Source organism: Narcine bancroftii, chromosome 9 (assembly GCF_036971445.1).
Source record: "Narcine bancroftii isolate sNarBan1 chromosome 9, sNarBan1.hap1, whole genome shotgun sequence".
In the NCBI taxonomy this organism is placed as follows: domain Eukaryota; kingdom Metazoa; phylum Chordata; class Chondrichthyes; order Torpediniformes; family Narcinidae; genus Narcine; species Narcine bancroftii.
The window spans coordinates 117344818-117372306 of NC_091477.1; the positions used below are offsets into that span (position 1 = coordinate 117344818).

The 27489-nt window shown below is 44.8% G+C and overlaps 1 protein-coding gene across 1 annotated transcript; it reads right to left on the reverse strand.

Annotated features, from left to right (window-relative positions):
* On the reverse strand, positions 1-27489 carry clrn1 (clarin 1). Its single transcript, XM_069897893.1, has 3 exons — positions 27155-27489; positions 4787-4966; positions 1-1981 (listed from the first exon to the last, which is right to left on the reverse strand). The coding sequence occupies exons 1-3, from the start codon at positions 27405-27407 to the stop codon at positions 1716-1718; spliced, it is 699 nt and encodes a 232-aa protein (XP_069753994.1). The 5' UTR covers positions 27408-27489; the 3' UTR covers positions 1-1715.

A 27489-nucleotide genomic window follows, 5' to 3' on the forward strand; every position in this document is an offset into this window, starting at 1 on the left:
TTCAGGCACCTACCTGTTTTTTTTGTGATTCCTGATGAAGAGCTCAGACCCAAAACATTGGTTACCCTTTACCTATTCCAGATGTTGTGTGACCTGCACTGCATTTGGCTTAAATGTTGTGGGGGGGGGGGGGGAGGGTGTGTGTGTGCCACTGTTTAAAATAAGGAGTCACCTATTTAAGAAAATTTATCCCTCAGTGGGTTGCATGTTTAGAAACCTCGACCTCAAAAGATGGTGGAAGTAGAGGCTTTGCATACATTCAAGGTAGATACTTGATAAGTAAGAGGGTGAACAGGTAGAGGGGAATGTTGAGATGACGTTACAGTCAGATCTGCCATTATCTTACTGAATTGCAGAGTTGGGAATGAGTGGTCCACTCCTGCTCCAGGGTTGCATGCTCCCCCTCCATTGTTACTGCCTGATGAGTTTCATCATGCTCTTGCCCTCAGATTTCCAGCAGCCTCCACATCTTGCTTTTATTTCCCCCATGACCTGGGAGGTTACTGCTTGCTGCTTGTGGGAATTGGGAGATGATGCTCAGATTGGACTTGTCGGTAACAGACACTGTGTTGAAAATGAAGTCACTGATGCTTGGAATGGTCTTTGGAGAACCCGAGGATGAAAAAGAGGGACCAGAGGATGATGCAATGAAGGACAGGAGAGGGGAGATGACAGGCTGGAGGATTATGGAGGTGTGGAATTCAAGATTCTTTTATTGTGGTGTAATAAAGACAGGTGTAATATTACATGAAGTTGCCTTTAGTTTGTCATAAGGCAAAGATTTGCAATCAGCACAAATGCTCAGTGCCCCTTTCAATCAGAGACCATTTCTATCCAGGGATGCTGTCTGTCTCAGAGTTCCTCCAGATTCCCTTTGTCCATTTACTGCATATACACCTTGTTTCATCATCAAAGTTCCAAATATGACCTTACCAGCAACTTGTACAGTGGTATCAGCTGTAATGTGATATCTCTGCTTCTGTACTCAGTTCCCTGACCGATGAAGGTAGATATGCCAGACACCGTCACCATCCTGACCACCTGCATTGCCCCTTTCAGGGTACGCTGTACCTGAATCCCTAGGCCACTCCATCGACACCATTCTCCAGGGCCCTACCATTTATTATGCAAATTCTGCCCTGTCTTAACTTTGCCACATATAGTATCTAACGCCTGTCCAAATTAAACTCTATCTGCCATTCCTCAGCCTGGCTGATCAAGATCCCATTGTAATTTTAATTTTAACGATACAGTGTGGCAGAAGGCCATTCTGGCCCATGACGTGTGTGCTGCCCAATTATACCCAATTAACCAACCAACCCCGTACATTTTGGAAGGTGGGAGGAAACCAGAGCACCTGATGAAAATTCACAGGGAGAGCATACAAACTCTTTATAGACAGTGTTGGATTTGAATGGTGGTTGTGGGCGCTGAAATAGCGCTGAGCCAACTGTCACACTAACTCTGCTGCCCTTACATAACCTTCCTCATTGCCCACTATACCACCAAGTAATCTGACTTTCAGTGGTCCACTGACAATGGTGTTGATGTCAGCCCTGTGATGGGTTTTAGACGTTAACATGCTACATTATCTGGAGGGCCCCAGCACTGAGGTCACACAGTATAAGATGTTCATTCAGGATCCCAAGTCCATGATCTTCAGGTTTGAGGGTGATGGTTTTCAAAGAGACTTGGAGGTTCTGGGTCGGGGGAGTTCAGTACATAAGATCAACTCCTCCATCACTTGAATTGGTGCTTTTTGTTGTTGAGAAAGGGAATTCGATTCCCATTAACCTGATGAGCAGGATGTTGCTGCAATGTATCATTGAGCTTGCAAAGACAAGCCAGAAGGAGTATCCAAACTTTTCAGTGTGCGTCTTGAAGACAAAGTTTCCTTCTTTGTAATTTGCAATTTTCTCAGACAGATGATGAATTTTCACTTCAGAGGTAAACAATATCATCACCATAAACCCACATGAACCTAAAAGTGAAACCAAAAAACAAAAACAGGGCAAGGTTAAAAAAATATTTGAATGAATAAGAGAGCACCATCACAAAAGGCTGAAGTTGTGAAACAACCATCAACCTCATTGACTGATCGAAGCAAAGAGAAAGGGGGACATGCGAGGGATTGTGGGTAGGATCAGTCTCGGGAGGCCTGTCCATCCAGCAGCAGCCAATCATGGCACCACCGTGGTTTAACACAACCTTCTCTGCCAGGACTGTTACTCTATCAGAGTGAAGAAAATATTGCCCAACGGTAACTCGTGGATATTTTAGAAACCTTTCAGAACATTCCCCCGTTTTCTTTTGATTATTTTGAAGCAAGAAAGTTGTGTTCCTCCAAGTAGTTGTTCTCTCAAGTTAAAGACTAAACAGACGGAGCCCATCAACAGTGGTAGGGATTGTGACAGAATCAATGACAAGACAGGGAATAATTAGAAATGACCAACATGGCAGATCCCATCCAACCAATGTGATTGAAGTAGAGCTGCTACCCCACAGCTCCCGGGACCCACATTTGGTTCTAACGTGGTGCTGTCTGTTTGAAGGTTCACTTGGTGTCCGGATGGATTACCCCCTCCCCCTGGTTTATAAAACAGTACAGCACAGGCCCTTTGACCACAATGTTTGTGCTAAAAATGGTGCCAAAGTAAATTAAAATTCTGCTGCCTGCACATGATCCATATCCTTCCATTTCCTTCACATCTATCTGACAACCTCTTAAATGCTGTTATTCCTCCACCACCAGTGATGCATTCCAGGAACCCACAACTCTCAATGTATAAGAAACTCACTTCTGACACCTCCCCTAAATGTTCCTCCACGCACCTTAAACAGATATCCTCTAGAATTTGCGATTGTCACCCCAAGAAAAAGGTGCTGACTGTCCACCCTATCGATGCCCCTCATAAGCTTATATTTATCTCTCTGAAGCCTCCTCTATGAAGCCACCTCTCATCCTTTGTTGCTACAAAGAGAGAAGCCCGAGCTCTGTCAACCTTGCTACATGTGACATTCTCCAATCCAGGCAACATTCCAGTGAATCTCCTCTGTACCCTCTCCACAGCATCTACATCCTTCCTGTAATGAGGCGACCAGAACTCAACACAATGCCCCAAGTGTGGTCTCACCAGAGTTTTATAGAGCTACAACATAATTTCACGGCTCTTGAACTCAATCCCTCATTAATGGTGCCTGACAGGGGGATGTATGAAGTGGGGTTTGCAGGTCCTATGCTTCCTTCTGTCTGATCATCATCTGCAAAAATGTCTAAAATTAGGTTTTGGATGTGATTGCTTTCAAAACCTCTTTATAGTCACAGCTCTCGAAAAGTTGGCAGGTTTAATTCTTGCACATGCACCTGCTTACATAAAGTTTTCATAACGACAGAACAAATTAGGCCAATTGGTCTCCTTTCGATTGCTCCACTATTTGATAAGATCAGTGGCTGATCTTATTTAATGCTGGCTTCAGCTCTCCCTGTTCCCCATTACTCGTGATTCTCCTCTAGGTCAATAACCTGGATACTTCAGCCTTGAGTGGACTTCTTTGGGAGGGAGAATTCCAAAGTTCCACAAAGAAAGTAAATGGATGACACCATTTCCTGAAGCCATGCTCAGAGGAGAACAGAGGTTGCCCTGGGGTGTCAGAGTGTAGTGGTAGAAAGTAGCTAAAACAATCACAGGAATGGGTTAAATCAAGAACTATAGCAAAATAACTTCCCTGGTACGAGATCGATGTCACCCCTGTCTATATTCCCTTGTGCTAGAATCCCCCATGAGGGAAAACACCCTCCTAACATCTCATTCAATAAGTTTACCTCTCAGTCTTTTCAACTCCATTGCTTAATTGGTTCTGATCAGGCGAAACTAATTGTGGACTTCAGGAGGGGGGGAAATCAGTCCTCATCAAAGGGTCAGCAATGGAAATGGTTAAAAACTTCAAATTCTTGGGTGTCAACATGTCTGAAGATCCATTGTCAGGCCTGCATGTTGATGCAATCTTGAAGAAGGCTGAACTTCATGAGAAGTCTGAGGAGATTAGGTACGTCACCAAAGAATCTCGCAAATTTCAATAGCTGAACGGTGGAGAGCATTGTGTCAGCTTGCATCACTGACTGGGTGGAGGTGCCAATGCACAGGACGGGAAAAGACTACAAAGAGTTGTGGACTTGACCAACGCCATCACTGGCTTCAGTCTCCACTCCATTGAGGACATTTACAAGAGGTGATATCTTAAGAAAGTAATCTCTATCATCAAAGACCCTCACTGCCCTCTTCTCCACTGCTACCATCAGGAAGGAGGTCGAAAAGCCTGAAAATGAACACCCAACAGTACAGAAGCAGGTTATTCCTCTTCACCATCAGATTTCTGAATGGACAATGAACCACAGACACTAGCTCGCCTTCTCTTCTTTTGCACTAATTTATTTAATTTATGGCAATTTTGCACCTGTGACGCTGCTATAAAACAACAAATTTTGTGGCACATGTTCATGACAATAAATTTGGATGCTGTTCATTCTAGCAATCCACTGGTGAATATTCTTTGGACTTCCTCCAATGCAAATACATTCCTCCAATCATAAGGGGGACTAAGACAGTGTGTAGCATCTCAGATGTGGTCCTACTTATTGCACGAAGATTTCTTTATCTTTAACCTCATTGCAATAAACTCTGACCAACCCATCAGACCAATGTAGATAATCAAAACTCCAGACATTATCCTATGTTTACCTTTCCATCTCCTTGGCCCTGGAACTCTCGGTTCCAAAGATACTTACATGCAACAGCATTCCAAAGGTACAAGCCCAAAGGGCCATGTAGTGTCTCGTAAGGTCTTCCAAAGGCATTGAAGAGGAAGAAGGCAGCTGGCACCAGAGCAAACACAACAACTGCTGTAGAAAACAGCAGAACCATGATGTGCAGACCCGCAGGTATGGCATCCAAGAGTGTCGGAAAAACTGGAAAACAGATGGCAGTTTTCATTTAGCACAGTTACGGGCCCTTCCGGCCAATGAGCTCGCTCCGGCCAATTAACCTTGTGACCAATCAACCTACTAATACCGAACGTCTTTGGAACAGTTGCTTGGGGGGGTGGTTATCCTGATATGTTGCTTACTGAACTTTGTGCAGTGTTCACCAAATTCAATTTTCTGTCATTTTAAAGCTCAAGTTTATTGCCGCATGTACCAAGATGTAGTGATAGAGTTTCTTTCGCAAGCAGTCCAGGTAGACAGTTCATACAAAGTACCATATAAATAGAAACAAATATGACTCAGGACAGAAGTGAAGATCAATTGATATGGAGCAAAGGCAACATGATTTTACTCTTGTGAGGTTCATTTAAGAGTTTGATCACAGTGGGAAAGAAACTGTTCTTGAATCTGGAGTGGAGTGACCTCACACTTGTGAATCTTCCACCTGACAGTGTGGTGGTGAAGAAAGTGTAGCTGGGGTGGGAGGATATTTTAATAGGTTGGCTGCTTTTACAATTTTAATTTTCAATTAAAGACTACAGAAACTTGCTCGATTAACAAAGCACCAATACCTACTTTTGAAACTGTACAGAGACAGAGAGACAAGAGTTTGCGCTGGACCAGAGGGCCTGGCAACAAGGGTGATGGTGAGTGATGATACACCCTCAGAGGCTCTGCTCTGGTACATTACAACTGAAGTCACTACCCAGCTGACCACAATGTCCAGGCCCAGTCTGTACCTATGGGTCTCAACGTGGACAAGATGAAGGAGATGATCATGGACTTCAGGAGGATCAGGAATGACCACCTTCCACTACACATCATCAACTCTGTGATAGAGAGAGTGGAGAGCACCAAGTTCCTTGGAGTTCACTTAACTTGTGACCTATTGTGGACTTTCAACATTCTCCTCGCTTGTTAGGAAGGTGCAATAGCAACTGCACTTCCTGAAAGACTGAAGTGGGCGAAGCTACCGGCCACCATTATGTCAGCCTTCTATAGCTCTACCTAGAGCTTCCTGGCCGGATGCATCACAGTGTGGTATGGTTGCTGCAGAGATATGGAATGGAGGTCAATCCACAGGACCATAAGAGTTGCAGAGAGGATCACTGGAGTCTCCCCCTCCTCCCATAGACATGATCTACTGAGATCATTGTCTGAAGGTGGCATGCAAAATCATTGAGGATCCCTTCCATCCTGTACAACATCTTTCAGCTGCTCCCGTTGGGAAAGAGATACAGGAGGATCAGAGCCAACACCACCAGGCTGAGGAACAGCTTCTTCCCATGGGCAATGAGTCTGCTGAATGACCAGAGGAACTGCTCACATTGACCATCTGAGACTCTCATAGTCATGAACCAATATTTATGTATGTGTATAGATGATATACTGTCCTGCTTATGCAATGTTTGTATGTGTGTTATGTCTGGTTGTATGTTTGCACGTTTTACACTGATGACCAGAGAACAATGTTTTGTCGGGTAGGGATAATCAAAACAGGATAAACATAGTAAATGAGAGGGCTCTGAGGAATGCAGTGGAGCAGAAAGATCTAGGAATAATGGTTCATCATTCCCTGAAGGTAGAATCTCATGTGGATAGGGTGGTGAAGAAGGCTTTTGGTATGTTGGCCTTTATAAATCAAAGCATAGAATACAAGAGTTGGGAAGTGATGTTGAGACTGTACCAGGCATTGGTGAGGCCAAATTTAGAGTACTGTGTGCAGTCCAGGTCACTGGATTATAGGAAGGATATCAACAAGATAGAGAGAATGCAGAGAAGATTTACAAAAATGTTACCTGGTTTCAGAATTTAGATGACAAAGAAAGATTGAGCAAATTAGGTCTTTACTCTTTGGAGCGTAGAAAGTTGAGGGGGAATTTGATTGAGGTATTTAAGATTATGAGAGGGATAGATAGAGTTGATGTGGATAGGCTTTTTCCATTGTGAGTAGGAGAGATTGAAACAAGAGGTTAAGAGTTAAGGGGCAAAAGTTTAGTAGTAACATGAGGGGAAACATCTTCGCTTAGAGAGTGGTGGCTGTATGGAATGAGCTTCCAGGAGAAGTAGTGGTGGCAGGGTCCATTTTGCCATTTAAGGAAAAATTGAGTAAGTATATGGATGGTAGGGAAATGGAGGGTTATGGGCAGGGTGCAGGTAAGTGGGGCGAGAGGAGTTTACTTGGTTCGGTGCAGACTAGAAGGGCCAAAATGGCCTGTTTCCGTGCTGTAATTGTAATATGGTTACTTGAACATTCAGATGACATACTTGACTTGAGAAAACTCACAGAATTGTGCAAGTAGAGGCCTGGTCCAACCAGGGGTGGCCAACCTTTTAAGATTTAATTTAGACATACAGCATGGTAACAGGCCATTTCGGCTCATGAGTATGTACCGAGGGGGTGTAGGTTAATTGGGCGGCATGGACTCGTCGGCCAAAATGGCCTGTATGTCTAAATTAAAATTGAAAAGGTTGTCCACCCTGAGACACACATGTTCAAATCCTACCTCAACACCTTGGAAAAATTTAATTAATTGAATTAAAAATCATGGAATCACTGACCACCATCAAACCACTACGTTGTTGGTTAAAAATTCATTGATGTTCCTTTGAAAGGTAAATCTGCCTTCCTCCACCAGTCTGGTCCGTACATCTTAAATCCCCCACACACCCCTGTTCCTCCTCCCCTGTTCCTCAACAAAGACTGGCAATATGGAAGAGATGCAAATTTGGCTATTTACTCAGGCACAAAGGGGAAACCTACCTACAAGCATTTGCCAGTAGGTTTCATCCACAGTGATCAGGAAGGGGGATGGGAGTGGTTTCAGTTTCTCTCCTCTTTTGCAAACATTGACCGAGACCGAAACACCATAGGAATCCGGTGTCGGACCCACCAGTTGGAGCTTGGTGCAGCAACCCTTTCATCAAGTCAATTCATCAGGATTCATGTGCCCTTATTTCCATGAACTTAAGATTCAAGATTCCTTTATTGTCCTGCACTAATACACAAAGTCCAACAATATACAAAATTTGTCAACATTGACCCCTTTTATACAGCGATCCCATTTAACTGGAGAGTGAATGACCTGTGATTAAAGCCAGGTCAGGTCATTCACACTGAACCAAGAAAAATCGGGTCAGTGTGTCCTTTTACATAGGGATCCGGCATCCCAGTGCAAAAGGAGGTGGGACCTGCAGGATTACGGTGTTGGTGTCCCGGGAAGGTGGGTAAGCCCTTTACACAGCAGCCGATGTGAAATGCATCAGCTCAGATACTACCTACCTTGCCGAACAATTACTGGGATGAAAATGACCCCCCCCCCATCCCCATCCCATGTTCGTTGCGTTCACACAGGTGTGAAGTGGTTAAAAGGCAGTTAAATCTCACTTTTTAAGGGCAATGTAAAAAGGCCAAAAGATTTGCCACCAGCATTGCTCTGTGCCTCTAACAATAAGAGAAAGAGAAGCAAAAATGGAGTCCCTTCAAAGACACTGAGTGTCCATGGATTCGTCTCTGCAGCTGCACCAACTCCTGTTCAGTCCATTGGTGAACCCAAGCTCCCAGATAAGAACCTCTGATGCGATCAGGAATCTTCCAGCACCTGAGGTCCCGTCTTGCCCTCGGCACCCTCTCGGATCCCTGTCTCGATACCTGGTTCCCACTCGTAGCCACTCTCCAGCAGCCTGGACATTTGGGTTGAGAGAAAGATTTTAAATATTCCATCTGTTTTTCATGGGCTCAGCTCTGTACTAAACAAAGGCAGAAAGTTATGAGGGAACCATTGTCCCTTCATCCCCTGCCCCATTGCTGTGAGGACATGCACCACAGACTTTGTCTAACTTCCAGCTTTGTCACTGGTATCCTGGTGCTTGGAAAATCCAGCAGTTCAAGGGATCCAATGACTGTCGCATGGAAGAGAAGATTCAAGATTCCATTTTTTACCATAGTAATAAAACAGTGTCCTATTACATGAAATTTCTTTCTGTCTGCTGCAAGACAGACAAATTCACCATCACCAGGAATTGCCTAAGCGCCTCTTATAGTTTCTTACAGTCAGAAGGAGAGAAGCAAAAGAGAGACACCCCAGAGTCACTGGGTGTCCGTAGATTTGGCTCCAGTACCTCCACAGCCCCGCAGAGTCCAGTCCAAACCATTGGCAACCCAAGCTCCAGATCCGAATCTCCAACACGGTCAGGAATCCTCCAGCACCCTTGGCAACTCCTTGCATCCCCGTCCTGACACTTGGTGCCCCTCCAGCCAGTGCGAGCCAATCTCCAGCAGTCTGTGACCCGGCACGAGTCTCCCGACAGCAGTCTCCAGCAGCCCCCAGCTTCTGGGGGCTCTTCACCTCAAGTCACCAGCAGCCCGCAGCATGCACTGGCCCACCAGCTGTAGAGCCCCCTCAATGGTCCGCTGCTGGGGTCACTGTCTCCGCGGGGTCATTTCCTCTACTTCTCCTTCTCAGACAGGGGGTGATCTTCCAGCCTACTGGTGCCCTACTCCAGTCCCTTTGCTTCCCCGGAGTCAGCAGCCCCTCGTGGCTACTGCCGATTAATAGGTGCCGCCATCTTGGGTGCAGCCAAAACCACCATTGGTTCCCTCAGCGGGCTGTTCAAAGCCTGTGTGGAGCTGATTGCAGTAGAATGGATGGCTGGACGCTGCGGGAGTGCTGCATCTCTCCTCCCTGTGGGTCCGCACCAGCTTCAGTACTGCTGCCAAGAAGGGTGATGCAGGGAGGGACTACACACTTTCTCCGAGAAAAGCATAGAACAGTTCAGGCCCTTCAGCCCATCTTTTCTGTGCTGAACTGTCATTCTTCCTAGTCCCATTAACCTGCACCCAGACCATAGCCTGGTGGCAATGCTCAGGACAAGAAAAAACTCTAGAGGGTGGTTAACTTGGCCTGCACCATCTCGGGCACCAGTCTTCACTCCATCAAGGGCATCTAGAAGAGGCTGTGTCTTAAGAAAGCAGCCTCTATCTTCAAGGACCCCCACCACCCAGGCTGTGCCTTCTTCACTCTGCTACCATCGGGGAAAAAGGTACAGGAGCCTGAAGACGAGCACTCAGAGGCACAGGGACAGTTACTTCCCCTCTGCCATCAGATTCCTGAATGATCAATGAACCAAAGACACTGCCGCACTTTGTCTTTTTTTTTCTTGCACAATTTTTATTTATTTTCTAAGGTGGTTTGATCCCACTGCAAAACAATGAATTTTGTGACGTATTTATGACAATAAATTCTGATTCTGAATGGTACCTGGAGTAGGTAATCTCTTTGCACAAAATTTCATGGTTCCAGATTCAGATCCCCTCCACTTCCTAATTCAAATAGGATTAATTGTTGCGGCAGATCCTTGAAGACTGGGAGGCAAACTGCTCCGTCTTCAAGGATTTGATACAGCAATTAATGATGATTGGCAGGTCAAACCAACAGACCAATAAACTACTCATATGAAGGAAGAGAAGGTTTATTGGCACCAGGAAAGGATTTAAGTCAGGCAGTTTGCAGAGTTCAGTAAATAATCAAGTTACAACCTTTGCAAAAAGCTTCTGCAGACTTTCAAGATTAAGACATGACCAATTAACTGCAGCAAATTCATTTCTTTCTTACTATTGTGAAAAAAAACTTCAGGGTGAATTTAATAAACAAGCTTCCCTTTTATACAGGTTCTGTGCCCCTTTCATGCCAGGCCTCTGCCTGGGGGCCGGATGTAAGCACTGAGGGAAAACATAAAATTAACTTTCACGGAACAGCCCTAAAAGGCTGCTCCTGCCTCATGTTTGTGTTGAGCGGTGCCTCTAGTGCCCTCCAGAGCCGATGGAGCTGTAGCTCCACCTGTCATAAGTACACGGCAGAGTAACGGCCGTCTTTCCGACCCATAATCCCCATGCTGCTGGAACTGTTCTGTGTTTCCCAGAACAGTACCAGCTGCGTGAGGGATTGTGGGTCGGGAAGATGGCCATTGCCCTGCCGCGTTTTGAGTTTCGGACGTGCGGCCGCTAAAGGCCAAAGCAGCCTGATGACGTGCCAGAGTGGCCGGTGGGGCTGTCACAGCCCGCACCGGCTGCCCCCTGACGGCTCCAGCCGGCATCCCTTGCCCTGACGATCCCTGTTGGCCACCCCCACCCTAACAGCTCCCCCCCACCTTGACGGCCCCATCCCTGTCGGCCTCTCGCTGGCTTCTCCTGCCCTGACGGGCTCCCTGACCTGACGGGCTCCCATCCCTGCCCTGAATGGGTCACAGAGGGAGAGGGAAGAGTGGACGGGAGAGAAAAGAGAGATGGGTCGCGGGTTGACGGCGTCATCACCCGCCCCAAGCCAGACGCTTGCAGCAGCTGTACATTCACGTGAGGCGGTGGAGCGTAGCACTCCTCCGATGACCCTTCCCCGAGAGGGATTGCAGTCAGCGCCTTGGAGTTGGCCATGGAGCGTTCATAGAGGCAAGTCTCCCGACGTAAGGACGGAGAATCTCTGCTTTTACAGTCGGACTTTTTCACTGCATGAAAGGGCCTAATTTGCATAACTTTATACAAAGATCACTGATGAGCCACAGCACAATGAGAGATGGTATTAAACAGATGAAGCAATTTACTTCAATTTACAGCCATCACATAGCAGGCTCACAGTTCGTTCCCCTGCACCACACGGATATCTCTCTTCTGCAGAGCATCTGTCAGGCTGAATCAGGCTTCTTCATGTCCTCTGAATGAGCATAGTCCAAAACAATAAACTATAACCTCAAATAAACTGCTTGGCTTCGCTGCTGGAGTTGTTTGTTCAAATCATGCAACCTGAAGAAGGGCTCAGGCCCGAAACATTGGTAATACATCTTTACCACCCCCCCCCCCCACCCCCCGTGGATGCTGCAAAACCTGCTGAGTTCCGCCAGCATTTACTGTGTGCTTTTATTTAGTTCAAATCATATTTACAATTGGTAATGCATTCAATTTGGCAGGGAGAAGGGAATGAGGGAGGTAAAGTGGGGGGAGGGGAGGGGGATGGGCGAACAATTGTATACAGGAATTTAACATCCTAACTCCAGTTCCTGGGACCGGCTATTTAAATGGAGTTGAGATAATACCATGATACCAATATGACAGCGTGTCAAGGAATGTCAATGGACCTGCAATAATCCCATTGTAAAGAATGATGAGGCTTCTGCTGTGATAAGTTGGAACTTGACGACGTCGGAAGTTTGGATCTGGAGCTCGGGTCGCCAGTGGTTTGGATTGGAGTTGAATGTATTGAATTAAAGAGATCGAAATTCAGAATATCGTAGCTCATGCTTTTGGAAGATGATACTTTGAAATTAGGATATATTAGAACAAGGGAAGTATCTAGTGGTTTCAACAGGGAGGGAATAGTCAATATGTGGAAAAGGAGAAATGAGGCTTCTCTGCAAGACAGGTGGGTAATCTGGTTCGGATTCACCAAATGTCGTTTCAGTGGTGTTTAGATCAGGCAAATATTTCCACCACAAACTAAACAAGGACCAGCCTCTATGCTTCTCGTCAGATGGCATCAGGTATAAAGGAGAGGGAGAGATGAAAATAAAAGTGGCAGGATTGAGAGCAGTAAGAAAGAAATGTAAAGTAGCAACAGATAGACTTTTAAGTAATCCTTATGCCATCCATGCTCTGTGATTAGTAAGGGATTGCTTAAGGTGATATGTGGGTGAGAAGGGAAGGTTGAGAATCACTGCTCTGGACCCAATTGACTCAAAGTCAAAACTCATCACATGCGCACGTGTTCTTCCTGAGATTTTCCATCCTTAATATTTACTAGTAGTGGATGTCATAAATGAATACTTGGCTTCAGTGTTCACTAGGGAGAGGGAGCTTGGTGAATGAGACGTCTGGGACTGCGGAGCACGTTGATGTTAAGAAAGTGGAAATGCTAGATCTTCTTAACAATATTTGGATAGATAGGTCCCCAGATGCAGACACAATGTACCCCAAATTGCTGGGGCATTTGCAGTGATCTTTGCATCTTCCCTGGTCTCAGTAGAGGTACTGAAGGATTGGAGAATGGCAAGGATTTATGAGCTATTAAAATAACGAGGCCTCCTCAGGGATAGTCAGCACGGCTTTGTGAGGGGAAGACTGTGCCTCACAAGCCAAGGAGGTAACAAAATGAATTACTGAAGGTAAGCAGTGGATGGGGTACATTTGGGTTTTTAATCAGGTGTCTGACAAGTTCCCCATTGTATGCTCATTCACAAAGTCATGAGGCATAGCAACCTTGGCTGCTTTGATTTGGATCAGCTTTCCTGCCGAAAGCAGAAGGTAGTAGTAGATGGAATATATTCTGTCTGGAGATTGGTGACTGGTGGACCACCACAGGGATCTGCTCTGGGACCCCTGCTCTTTATGATTTTTATAAAGGACAGACAAAGAGGTGGAGGGACGGATCAGTATGTTTGCAGCTGACACAAAGGTTGGAGATGTTGTGGATAGTGTAGGAGAATGTCCTAGGTTCCAACAGGATGTAGCCAGGATGCAGAGTTGGAGAAGTGGCAGATGGAGTTCAATCCAGATAAGTGTGAAGTGATTTGTGAGTGGGGAACCTTCTCAAACCCCTGATTAAAAATCCATATGCACCACATCTACTGCTTACGTTCATCAATTTATTTTGTCACCTCCTCGGAAAAACTCATTTAGGCACATGAGGCACAAAGCCACGATGACTATCCCTGAGAAGTGTGAAGTGATGCACTTTGGTTGGTCAAAATTGAAGGCAGAGTATATGGTGCATGGAAGGATTCTTAACAGTGTGGAGGAAGAAAGGGATTGTTGACTGCTCATTGTCAACAAGAAGTTACCACTAGACCATCTCAGTGTTCTGGAACTTGACCTCAGGATTAGCCACCTGACCACCAGTCATCGCCACCTTGCTGGATGCAACCGCCCCACTGTATCAGAGACATGGTAATCTTGGTGAGGAACAACTAAATAGCAGGCTCAGACAGCAGGCGCGAACCAGTTCATTTAGGTCATTGTCTCTCTGCCTAGTTTGGACACAGGCACCCCCCAAACTCTGCTCAGTGAGCGAATCACACCAAGGCATTTCTGAATGATTTCTCACTAAAAAGGCGAAACTTTACAGCACAGGAACAGGGCCTTTGGCTCATGATGTCTGCACCAAACAGGACGCCAAATTAAATCTCATCTGCCTGTAAATTATCCCCTCCCTGCATATTCATACATCTATCTCGAAGTCTCTCCAATACTATTATTGTATATGCTGTCACCACCATCCCCAGGAGCCCATTCCAGGCACCCACCACTCTGTTGGGGAAAAAAAATCCCCCCCCCTCCACAGGGCAGCACAGTTAACGTAGCGGTTAGCGCAACGCTGTTACAGGACTGGGTTTCAAATCCTGCGTTGTCTGCAAGGAGTTTGTACCTTCTCCCCATGTCTGCGTGGGTTTTCTCCAGGAGCTCTGGTTTCCTCCCCCCTTCAAAACTTACAGGGGGTTGTAGGTCAATTGGGTGTAATTGGGTAAAAAAAAATAAATGTATCTTCTTTAAAACACACCCCGTCAATTTAAATGCATGCATATAATTATTACCTTAGGTTTCTGTGCATCTAGCGCAACTTGCAGGAAGATAGTGGTTAGACCAATGCTATTACAGAGCCAGTTCAAATCCTGCACTGTCTGTAAAGAGTTTGTACATTTTCCCCATTACTGTGTGGGTTTCCTTCGGGTGTTCTGGTTTCCTCCCACCCTTCAAAATGCATGGGGGTTGTAGGTTAATTGGGTACTAGGACAGCACCAGCTCATGGCTGGAAGGGCCTGTATGTCTGAATTTAAGTTATATAATTGTGGAACTCACAGTCTCTCCATGCTTGTAAAACAGCAATAATATCTGACAAATTGTTAAGGATACGAATGATAAATATCAATCCAATCGCCTACTGAATGTCATTGGATGCCCTTAACTCATTCCCTCTCTGCAAATCTCGAACGTGTTTAAAGATAATTGCAGCCTTCTCCTTGGTAGCAGGTGCCCTTTCAAGATGAACCAGTGACCCAGAATGGTAGCATTTACAATCAGCTGTCAATTAACCATGACACATGGTTCTATTTAAAGTGAAAGCATAGAGTGTACATATTAGCTTGCCCATTTTATTCTTAGTAAACACGGAAATGCTGAGAAACTCGCCAGGTCTCGCAGGTGTCCACAGGAGGTGGACACTGACATTTCACGCCTGAGCCTTTCCTCATGGTATGAGCAAAAAGCAGACTGGTGCCTGTATTAAAAGGGAAGATTGGGCAGGGGAGTACAGATCAACTGACGAAAGGTGTTGATTGGATATGATGAGAGGAAAGGTGAGAATTGATTGGGAATGGGGGGGGAGATTGTTTTTAGCTCTGTGACAAGGTACAGAGTGAAAAAGGGAGAGAGAGAGAGAGAGATAGGGGAAGATGGGGGGCAGGTGTGGGGTGGGGGAGAGCTAACTGAAACGGATGTTAATTCCATCCGACTGAATAAGAGGTGTTGTTCCTCTCATTTGCGGGTGGTCTCAGTCTGGTAGATTTTTATTCTTTTTTGTTCTTGCCTGGTGAATTAATCCCCCTAGTGTTAATTTTTGATGGAGGAGGAATCCACTGGCCTTGTACGCTGGTTCCTTGCCTCGCATTAATGCTGACAGCTGAATTTCTCCCATTTCCACTGGCTCACTGAGTAAAGCAGCCCATTTCAATTCATTGATTCCTTCATGAGCCAAACAAAGATCACGAATCGCTGGTTGTGAGATTACAGGCACAAACCCCATCATGTTGTCTGCATGGTCATGCAGCACAGTAACAGGCCATTCACCATGTTATCCATTGAGAACCTGTCTATACTCACTATGTTTACTTGGTCCGTGGTGTCTACTCTTGCCTTCACTCAGGGAGGTATCGTATTCTGGTTATCCTGCAAACCCAAAACTATCACAGCTCCCTCCCCTACTATTCCCATCAGCTCATGATCCCTCCCTCCCATGGTTCCACCGATCTCTATCCAGCAACAATTGGCTCCACCCTTCAACACCTCCCCCCGCAATATATGCCTTACCCCACCTTTTTCCCCTTCCACCTATCACTATCTCCCAACTCCACCCCATTTGGCTCCATCTGTCCATCAGCCTCCCCTCCATCACCTGCCGACTCCTCCCCCTCTCTTTAATACTGCTCACCTTCTTCCTGCTTTCTCAGCCCTGAGGGAGGGTCTGTGCCCGAAATGGCGATTGTCCATTTTGCTCCATGGACGTGGTTTCCCCTTGCAGTTTGCTTTTCGCTAGACAGAAACAGCTTGTCTTCTCAACAATTCCTAAGTGCAGTAAAACCCTTGTTATCTGGAATGCAAGCAACCAGCAAAGGAAAAAAGGAAAAAAAAAAGAAATAGATTAAAAAAAATACAGTAAGTAAAAATTTAAATAAAATTGTAAATGTTCTCTGAAGTATTGCATAACCTTTGGTGAAGATGGGAGGAAATATTTGGCCAGCGGAGGGCCTTGGTCATACTTTTTTCGTAGCAGCTGTTTGATTAATTTTATCCCTTAACTGAAACCAATGGACGAATGAAGTAAAACACCATGGTTGAAGTAAAAACTCAATGGTGGAGAATCTCAGCAGGTCAAACAGTGTCCTTTATAAAGGAAAGATAAAAATGCAGAACCGATGTTTCGGGTTTGACCTCCTCATCAAGGTATGGAAAAATATCGGCAGGCATCCAAATAAAAGAGGCCTGGTAGCAAAGGCAGGAGGTAATAAGTGGAGAAAGGAGGGAGGGGACAGCAGCAAACAAGGGGTGGGGGGGATGGCTAGGTGAATAGAGAGGGGAGGGGGTGGAGAGCTGACAGAGGGAAGGGAAAAATTGGGTGTTGTTCCTCCAATTTATGGGTGGTCTTGATGGGAGAGTACACGAGGCCATGGACAGACATGCAAATATAGGAATGTGACACAGAACTGAAATGGTTGGCCACCGGGAGGTCTCGGTCGCTGGTACGGACAGAGTGAAGGTGCTCAGCGAAGCGATCTCCCAGTCTGCGGCCAGTCTCTCCGATGTTCATCCATTGGGTGAATATTTGATGTTTGGCATCTCCCATTTTGTATATTGCCCAGAATTTAAATTAACCCCTTTATGTGCAGTAGAATTTAGGGATGTTTTTTTCCTAAATGAAATGATTATTAGCAGTAATTAAATCCATTAATTTCATGACTATGTTTTTGTGTCATCTCTGCCTCTTTTATTGAACATTACAATCTGGGTTTGTCCCACTTTGTAAACAAAAGCACAGGAAGGGATTAATTTAAACTCTCGGCAATTTGCAAAATGGGAGATATAAACATCAAATATGTTCTCAAATGTTCCTCAATTGGTTTCAGTTAAGATATAGAATTGTGTCCAACTCCAGCACAACCCACACACCTTGGGTCAAAGAATATTAGCCTCTAACTCTTTGTAGAGTTGCTCGATTTTTTTTTCAAACAGAACATGAAGGTACTTTAGAATTGTTGTTATCCATCTTATTGAGCGGTTTCTGCAATAATCAGGGAGTTCTTGAGAAACACAAAAGCTGCAGAAGTTGGAATCTTGAGCAGAAGAAGTATTGCTGAGGAATTCCTCAGCACGTCAGACAGTGTCTGAGGATAGAAATCATGAGTCTACAAATGCTGCTGTATATTTAAAATTTTAAAAATTTAGACGAGCCCGTGCCCACCCAATTACACTCAATTAACTAACAACGGCCAGTATATTTTGAAATGTGGGAGGAATCTGGAGCAACCAGAGGAGACACAGGGAGAAGGTGTACAGACAGCGTGGGATTTGAACCCCCATCCCGATCGCTGGTGCTGTAACAGCATTGCATTAAATGCACCACCCTCTTCGCTAACCGTGCCACCTACGCTAACCATGCCACCTTTCAATCCATGTCCGACCTCCAGCAATTCTTTCTCTGAATAAGGGAATTCTGTTGTATCAGAAGAGCCATTTTTCAGACAGCGCTTTGAGATGGATGAAAAAGCTCTCCCCAGCATCCTGCATGGTACTCATTCCTCCAGCAACATCAGGGAAACTGATAAAGCCTGTTGGAAATTCTCCACCGGTCAGACAGCATCTTTGGAGAACAAAATAGTTAAAGGTTCAGGACGATGACTTTTCCACTGAGGCCACATTAATACTGTTTCTTTCTGTACATCTTACTTGATATTTTCAATGTTATCTTTTGAATTTCAGATTTCAAGCATCAGCTCTGCTTTGCTTTTGAATGACTCTTGCCGACTATGCAGTCATTAATGATTTTTACACAGAAATAAAGGAAAAATTCTGTAAAAAAAAATTGCCATATTTACCTCCGAAATGGTCGTTTACACAGAGCTTTTATGTTGCCTTCCTGTGTTGCGGAGTTTGTTGGAGGGGGAACGTCGTATTCATTAGCCCTGTTTCTTTCGGAGTGCCTACGGTCAATTTCCACTGCAGCCGCTCCGTAAAAAGGTGTAGGGGGTCTTGGTGGAAAAATTACGGGGTGCAAATAAATTCCATCAGGACATTTTTACACTGCCAACGGAGCAGAAAATTTACGCGGCTGTGTAAAAGTGCCTATTGTTGCGAGAGTGTATCTGGAAGTTTCTGTGACTAAATCGCCCAGTTCAACACCGAGATTAATGCAGCGACTCCACCTCAAGGTTCACTGGATGTAAAGGGTTGTGGGATGTGAAAAGGTTAAATGTAAATCCAGGTCTTTCTTTTTAAAACAGCTTCCCCACCCCCACCCCCCCTTATAATGGGATGGCCATTATAAATAGTGCTTTGTGCAATGTTACAACTTCATTTGTTTGTACAGTGTCACTGAGCAGCTTGTCAAAAATATAAACTTACTTATTAATTATTTTAATGAACTCAAGCTTATTCATAAGCCATGTCAGTCTCAAAGGCCATTATGCAGATGGTGAGGCACTGGGTTGTGGATGAACACAGTATGAATGTTAAAGGAGGGTGGGTTTATTGAATCTTTGCTCATCTACAGCTGGATATACTTTTTTCCCTCTTAAAAAACTTCATCCGAAATTTGTTTCTAGCTTCAAGATTCAATATTATTTTATTGTTATGTAATAAAACAGAAAATGTCACATTACATGAAATTTCCTTATTTTACACTGAAACAGTGGAATTATTCTATAAAAAAATTAGCATACTTGCCTCCAGTGTGCCCCGATGTCGTCGTTTACACAGGGGAACCTTTAAGGCACTTTTACACAGCCTTCCTGTGTTGCGGAGTTTGTCGGAGGGCGAACGTCGTATTCATTAGGCCTGATTCTTACGGAATGCCCGCGGTCAATTTACACAGCAACCCCTCCGTAAAAATGTGCAGGGGTCCCAGTGGAACAATTACGGGATGGAATTTGCATGAAAAATTCCGTCTCGACGTTTTTACACTGTCGTCGGAAATTTTCTGCTGTGTATAAGTGCCTAAAGATTCGCTTACAGCAGAAAAATGCCCAGATCCCAGTACAGCCAGAGAAAGAAAAGCAGAAGAGAGCATCCCATGGATTCACCTCCCGGGCTCCCACAGCCTCTGAAGCCACATGGCCTTCATTTCAAAATATTGGCATCCTGAGTTCCAGATGTAAGTTTCTGACACGATCAGCAAGACTCCAGTGTGATGCGCGTCGAAAGAACCAAAGACTTGTTGATCTAAACCAAGGCTTTTATTAACTAAAAGACTGGAGCATATCACAAGTAGGCCGACCAGTCCAGAATGACCTGGTCTGGCTAGGAGCAATCCTTTAAGACCTGCCAGTAGGTGGCAAGGCTTTTATTAACTAAAAGACTGGAGCATATCACAAGTAGGCCGACCAGTCCAGAATGACCTGGTCTGGCTAGGAGCAATCCTTTAAGACCTGCCAGTAGGTGGTGCTACACTCTCAGCCAATCACAGTCATCCTACACGACCATCTGTACCTATGTACATAGACACATTGGTGATAGAATCTGTACTATCACACCCAGCAGCCTCACCATCTTCTCACATCTCGGTCCCGATACTCCTTCAGCTGGTCTCCAGCAGTATGCAGCATGCAGCCAGAGCTCACCGGAGCGCCGCTCCGGCACCTCATGGGGCGGATCCGGCACCTTCTTATCTCCGTTTTTGGAGAGCTCTGGACCTAAAAAATTAGCACTGCACCCCTGGTCCACAGCCTGCTGCGAGTCCTTTGACCAGTCGCAAACAGCCCGCGGCCTGTGTCGGTTCCTCGCCTCGAGTCACCAACAGCCTCGCCAGCTGTGTTTCCTTCAGCCTCAGAGATGGTCACGGTCCAGTGGGTCACCTCCTCTGCTTCTCCTTCTCAAATGGTGAGTGGTCTCCCTGTGCCTTACACCAGCCCACGACTTCCCTGGAGTCTGCAACCCCTCATGGCCGCTGAGATCACAGGGTGATCTGGGCCATCTTGGGCCCAGATCCCGTGACTGCAGGATTTTAAAATAAACCGCCGTCAGCACCTTTAACAGGGTGTTTAAAACCTGTACAGAACTGATGGCAGTTGGACCTGCAGGAGAGGGCGATTTTCCAATCCTGTTCTCTGTGGGTCCGACGTTATTGTTACAGCAGCTCTGGCAGGGCTACCATTTTGTTTTCAAGGGTAATATATAGTGAGAATCAAACAATGAACAACCATAGACAAATGGAGAACATGTATAGATTACAGGCCAAATAAAGATTGTGATCTTCCTATCCTTTACAATCCCTCAACCCTTCCACTGAAAGTCAATGGAACTATATATAAACTTATTGGATTGATATTTGAAGCGCTGTTCACTGTTGAAACTTTTCATCTTATGAAACTGATCGTTTGTATCAAAACTAGCTTTCATTGAGACAATAACCGCAACATATTTTAATGCTTTGCAAAGGAACAATGTGCTCTCCTGCAGGATTTAATTTCAGATTTGTCGTCAGAATGCATACACGACATCACACACAACCCTGAGATTTATTTTTCTTGCGGGCGCAGAATTTGAACCAAGTAAAGCGAAGGAAGAAGCTGATCAAAATAGAGAAGATAAGATATCTTGTAAAATACTTTGTATTATTTATATAATTCTGATTTGGACATAAATACAAGTTACGATTTAATTGTTTAACTATTATAATTATAGAATTTAATGTCCCGAATGAAATAAGTTAATGCAATAATTCTAGTTTTGCTTCTAATTTACAATTGATGTGTGATATGTCTATGATATGATTTGATTTACGTTATTATTAGTTTACCTTGTGTAAAGGGTTGTTAAACTCAATGAAAATATTTGAAATAGAAAAAGAAAGAAGCCTTATATATGGCTACAAATGGATTGATGAGTATTGTGGACATTGCTGATCCAATTTGCTATCCTATCAAACCAATAGGAAACATGGGAAGATCAATGCCTACTCCAACAGGAAGGTATGGAGAGATGTGTAGAATTAGACTCTAATCCACGTCCGTTCTCCTGGCTGATTACTTAATGTTTCATTGTAATTCTTTGAAAAAGTACAAAAGTGATTTATCTACTCATTTGCTCGTTTTTTTTTTGGGGTGGGGGGATTTCAGACATCTCCGGCAAGTGTAGAATTTATTGCCCTTGCATGAAGTAGCTTGCAGAGGACATTGAAGACTCAGCCTCATCTGGAATCATATTTCGGCCAGACCAGGAAAGCCCAGCAGATCTCTGCCCCGAAGGACATCTGTGAACGAGATAGATTTCCGCAACGACCCAGATGTCTGTGACCATTATCTTAAAACTCCACTTTATTAATTGGAATTTAAATTCCACAGCCATTCAAAGACCTTTAACAGCAGCGCACTGTCGGAAAGGCATCAGGGACTGAGCCTGAGGATCTTCTTGCTCATCATCTGTTCCCTATTACAGAATGGTCACAGAAGCTGGTCCTCCAGAACAATTGGACCTGTAGAGCCATTATCATTAACCTGCATCTTGGTGGAGTTGGGAATGGGAAAATGGGAACGATGGGTCTGGAAAACATAATCCAGCCCAAAGTGAAAGACTATTTATAAATGCAAGTCTGTACATTTTAAAATGACTTTCCTTTGATCAAGTCAAGTTTATTGTCATCTGACTGCACAAGTACAACCTGACGAATCAGCCTTCTCTGGTCCTCAGTGCAAAACAAGCAGACACACAACCAGACATAACATACAGGACAAGTATTTCATCTATACAAATAAATAAATAAGCATTGTTTTTTACATATGGGAGTCTCGAATGGTAAATGTGTACAGTCTCTTTGGTCGTTCAGAATTCTCACTGCCCGTGGGAAGAAGCTGTTCCTCAGTCTGGTGGTGTTGGTTCTGATACTCCTAGATTTCTTTCCAAATGGGAGCAGTTGGGGTGGGGTGGAAGGGGTCATCAATGATCCTGCGCACCCTCTTCAGACAGCGATCCCGATAGATCATGTCGCGCAATGGGGTGGGGGGGGGGGGGAGGAAGGGAGACACCTGTGATCCCTCTGCCGCCTTTATGGTCCTGTGGATTGACCTCCGACCCATTTCTCTGCAGCAACCGTACCACACTGTGATGCAGCCGGCCAGGAAGCTCTCGATAGAGCTCCTGTAGAAGGTTGACATAATGGTGGGAAGTAACCTTGGCCGCTTCAGTCTTCTCAGGAAGTGCAGTCACTGTTGCGCCTTCTTGACAAGTGAGGAGATGATACGACAATCTACAACATCAAACCTTCTCAACCAGGTAAGAAACAGGCATGCTAATTGGAAACTATGCATAACAAAATTTAAGCCATGATAAGGTAAACAAAAATATTTTTGTTCAAAGAGGGCAATACGAAATAGACATAAGCCGGCACCGAAACTGGCGTAGATCTTTTCACGAAGAAAAACATCTTTCATAACTATTGCTAGTAAAGGAGGAGCATATTCCTAGATCGTTAGTGCATAAAGGCTGTAAAGTGTATGGTCATGCACTTTGGTGTAAGGAATAAAAGGGCAGACCATTATATGGATGGGGAGAAAATTCAAAATTCGGAGGTGCAACGGGACTTGGGCGTCCTCGTGCAGGATGCCCAACCTCCAGGTCGAGTTGGTGGTGAAGGAGGTGAATGAAATTGTTGGCATTTGTATCTAGATGGATAAGAATCAAGAGCAGGGATATGATATTGATGCTTTATAAGGCACTGGTGAGGTCTCACTTGAAGTCCCGGGTACAGGTTTTGCTCCTTATTTAAGAAATAATGTGCTGGCGTTGGAGAGAGTTCAGAGAAGACTCACAAGAATGATTCCTAGAATGAAGTGATTAGCAGATAAGAAACATTTGACTGCTCGTGGACTGGACTCCTTCGATTTCAGAAGAATGGGGGGGGGAGGGCAGGGTCTCATAGAAATGTTTCAAATGTTGAAAGGCATGGCAGAGTAGATGTGGCCAAGTCGTTGCCCATGGTGGAAAGTCTCGGAAAAGATGATTGAAGGGCACCCATTTAAAACAGAGATGCAGAGGAATTTCTTTAGCCAGAGATCGATGAACCTCTGCAATTTGCTACCAAGATAACTGTGAAGGCCAAGTCACTGGGTATATATTTAAGACAGAAATTGATGGGTAGCTGAATAGTCAGGGTGTCAAGGGTTATAGGGAGAAGGTGAGGGTGTGGGGCCAAATAGGAGAATGAATCAGCTTACGATGGAGAATGGATCAGGTTCGATAGGCTGAATGACCTACTTCTTCAATATCTTATGGTCTTATAATCCATCAGTTTCCAAGCAAAATAACAGGGATAACTAGATGGTCAATATGGGTTGAAGGACTCATTTCTATGCTGTACAACTCTAAGGCCTATAAACAAGTTTTGCATTGCTGTTATCCATTTTAACAGCTGATAACCTGAGCTCTGATACATTAGCAAACTAAACTGTGGATAATACTGGACATTCAGAATTTACTGCCCATCCTGGATTCCAGTTTACAATGACAGTCAAAGGAACTGGCGTTAAAACAATAATCTTGGATTTTCTACTTCTGAATTCACGTGGATACATTAAGGAATAGTCATTTTAAAGTTGAAATTTTTTATACATAATGTGAAACTTCAGTACTGTGGATATGGAAGACCACGTCGAAACAAACATAACGGTTAGTATCGCGGTTAGCTGTTGCAGTACTAGGGATTGGGACTGTGGTTCGAATCCCACACTTTGTACATTCTCCCAGTGTCTGTGTGGGTTTTCCCTGGGGGCTCCAGTTTCCTCTCACTCTTCAAAATATACCGGGGGTAGTGAGTCAATTGAGTGTAATTGGGCGGCATGGGCTTATGGGCCGAAGGTGCTGTATGTCTAAATTTTAAATTATAAATTTAAATGTAAAATTATGCTAATTTGATTATGCAATCTGGTATGGGGACGCCAGTACCCCTGAGCATAAAGCCCTGCAAAAGGTAATGGACACAGCCCAGGACATCACAGGCAAAACCCTCCTCACTATCGAGAACATCTACAGGGAACGCTGCTGTCGGAGAGCAGCAGTGATCATCAAGGATCCACACCATCTAGCACACACTCTATTCTCACTGCTGCCATCAGGAAAGAGGTCTAGGTGTCACAAGACTAACACCACCAGGTTTAGGAACAGCTGCTCCCCCTCCACCATCAGACTCCTCAACAATAAACACAACCAGGAACCCAGGAACTTGTTTAAGGACTCTTACTTTTGCATTTCCTTGATATTTTTCTCTCTCTCTGTATTGCACAGTTCATTGACATTTCTTCGTTTGTTTCTGTAGGTTATATATATTTTTTGGCACTACCAATCAGTAGTAATTCTGCCTCACCTACAGGAAAAAGAATCTCAGGATTGTATGTGATGTCATGCATGTTCTCGGAGAATAAATCTGAAATGTGAATATCAGGTCTTGGTTCACACGATGATGAGATGAATTTTAATGATCCATGAGCACTTGACATGTTCAATGCAATTCAAAAGCCAATTTGATAGCTTCAATTTCTAAAAAAAAAATTCTGCTCTCTTAACCACTCTCTTGCAATTATTCTTTTAATGATGTTATATAACAGCTCTCAATGAGATTTATTTAAAAAAATTAGTCTATTAGGACTTGCTTCGCAGAAAGGAATTGCAATTGGCAAACATATTTTTGAACATAGTTCTGCACAAAATTTTAGAGAAATATTTATTTAATCATACAGCACAAAAGCAGGCCATTTGGTTCACCATGATGTCTATAAATGCCAAGTAAAAACAGAAGTGAAAAACACACACTCATGATGGTGAGAATCCACATCTGAACTCAGTTCCTGACTTCTCTCAGCCTTTACTCTCTGACAGATGGATCATGGCTTTGTGCAGGTTTTCTCCAAATCCTTTGAAGGCACTTGTCCACAAACAGCTTCCAAATCAGTGCCGTGGTGCCAGTCTGGCCGAGAAGGAGCACGAGGATGGGCTGGTGAATCAACACCGACGTGTGATGGGGACAACGTGCGTCATTGCATGTCGTGATTAGTGAGCTAGGGGTGCAACGCCTAGCCTACATCAGAATCAAGGTTAGTGGTCAGTAAAGCCCTCCTACTTTCATCACCACCACCCTGTTGACCTCATCCATACTGTTTGAAAAACTTCGCATCTCATACAAGCCCACTCACTTCCCACTTTCCACTCACATCCCACTTTAAGTAATCCCTATGCCATCAGTGCTCTGTGATTAGTCAGGGATTGATTAAGGTGGGATGTGAGCGGGAAGGGAAGGTTGAGAATTACTGCTCGAGACCCAATTGTTACTGAAATAGTTTGCTTGAGAAAAATGGTTATTGGCCCATTTCCTTTGGAGTTATGAAACCGTGCACATAACAAGTCAATTAGGTACAATTAAAACAGTGGTTTTCAAAACTTTTTCTTTCTACCCACACCAACTTAAGCAATCCCTTACTAGTCACAGAGCACTGATGACATAGGGAATTCTTAAAGCAGTATGTGAGTGGAAAGAAAAAAGGTTGAGAACCACCACACCTGAAGTAAAGTGTGGCATTCCTTCACCGGTGAAAAGACAAACTGAGGAGGGAAGGGAAGTTAAAGATGGAGACACTGTAAGAATGGGCTTCACAGAGGTGAATTTGGACCCCTCTCCCAAATCTCTTTCCCATTCCTTAACTTGGATTGAAATTGTAACCCTCCAATCATTTTTCACATTCTCGCCATGAATTTCAGCCCTCAATACACAGGAATTGGGCAGCTCATGTTCAAACCTGCACAACACATAGTATTAAGATGATATTTTAATTCAGGGAAACTCATGCAATTGGCGATGCTGCCATCCTGAACGAACAAAGAGAAGCTGGCGGGGCAACAGGTCAGACGGAATCCAAGGGCGGCCAACGTTTCTGATTCATACTCTTCACTGAAACATTTAACTTTGATTGTGCATTTCAACCTCTTAACTTGTACTAGCACCAGGGCCCTTGGTTCGATTCCAGCGCTGACTGAGCAAAGAGTATGGTTTCCACCTGACCTATGGGGGGGGGGGGGGGGGTGGTTTCCAATGGGTGCTCCAGTCTCCAATTCATGGGTAGAATTGGGTTTCATGAGCTGGTAGATGTTAACATTTTTTTTAAACTCAGAAAAGTCACAGGGGCAACTTCTTAGACTGATATGATTCCCTCCATTGTCTAGCCCCTACCAGTTACTGTATCTATGAGGCTGGCCCGTCCACTGATGACTCACCCCATAAGTCTCCCCCCCTTTTGCCCTGGCCAGTCCTGGACCTGGATTCGGGCTAGCCAAAGTCTTGTGTTCATTAGAGCCTAGTGTTTCCTGAAGCCGATGGCTCTGTGGTTATTGATAGAGCCTATCACTTATATCTTGGCTTCATTGATTTATTCGGGGAGGTGAATACTTGTCCTGCAAGTGAGTTGCGACTTGGGTGCCCCTGTACATTCAGATGGCAATAAAATCCAGTTTAGTGAAAGATATTCCAAAAACGAGACCCTCAACTTTGGGGCTAATTAATGTTGACGAAAACAAAAGTTCCAGATTTAAACTGGTGTTAGGAATTGCACTCCCCCCGAGACACCATCGCCCGGAGCACGTTTGCGGGACGGGCTCCGCTCTCAGCCCGAGTCAGCGGGAACCCACCTCCCCCGGGGGCACGGAGCCGGGAAGCTACTCACAGGTGATTCGGAAGGTCCGACCGCCCAGCCCGCATTGTCGGAGCCTCTGCCCGTGGAAGATGCCGTATCGGATGGTCCCGATGAACTTCTCCAGTTCTGGCCCGGAGGCATTGACCAGCTGGACGCCGGTCTGGCAGAGCAGGGAGCCTTGCACCCAGGACTGCGTGGCCAGAGCCACCAGGGCGGTCAAAGCGGAGGCGAAACTCAGCAAAGCCCCTCCGCAGAAAATCCCTCTCTTCTGTCCATTGGCCATTGCAAACCCCTCGCACTAGACCGTGCTGCCTGCCAGCCCCATGCTGGGAAGGATCTTGAACCAGAGTTCACTGTTAATGATC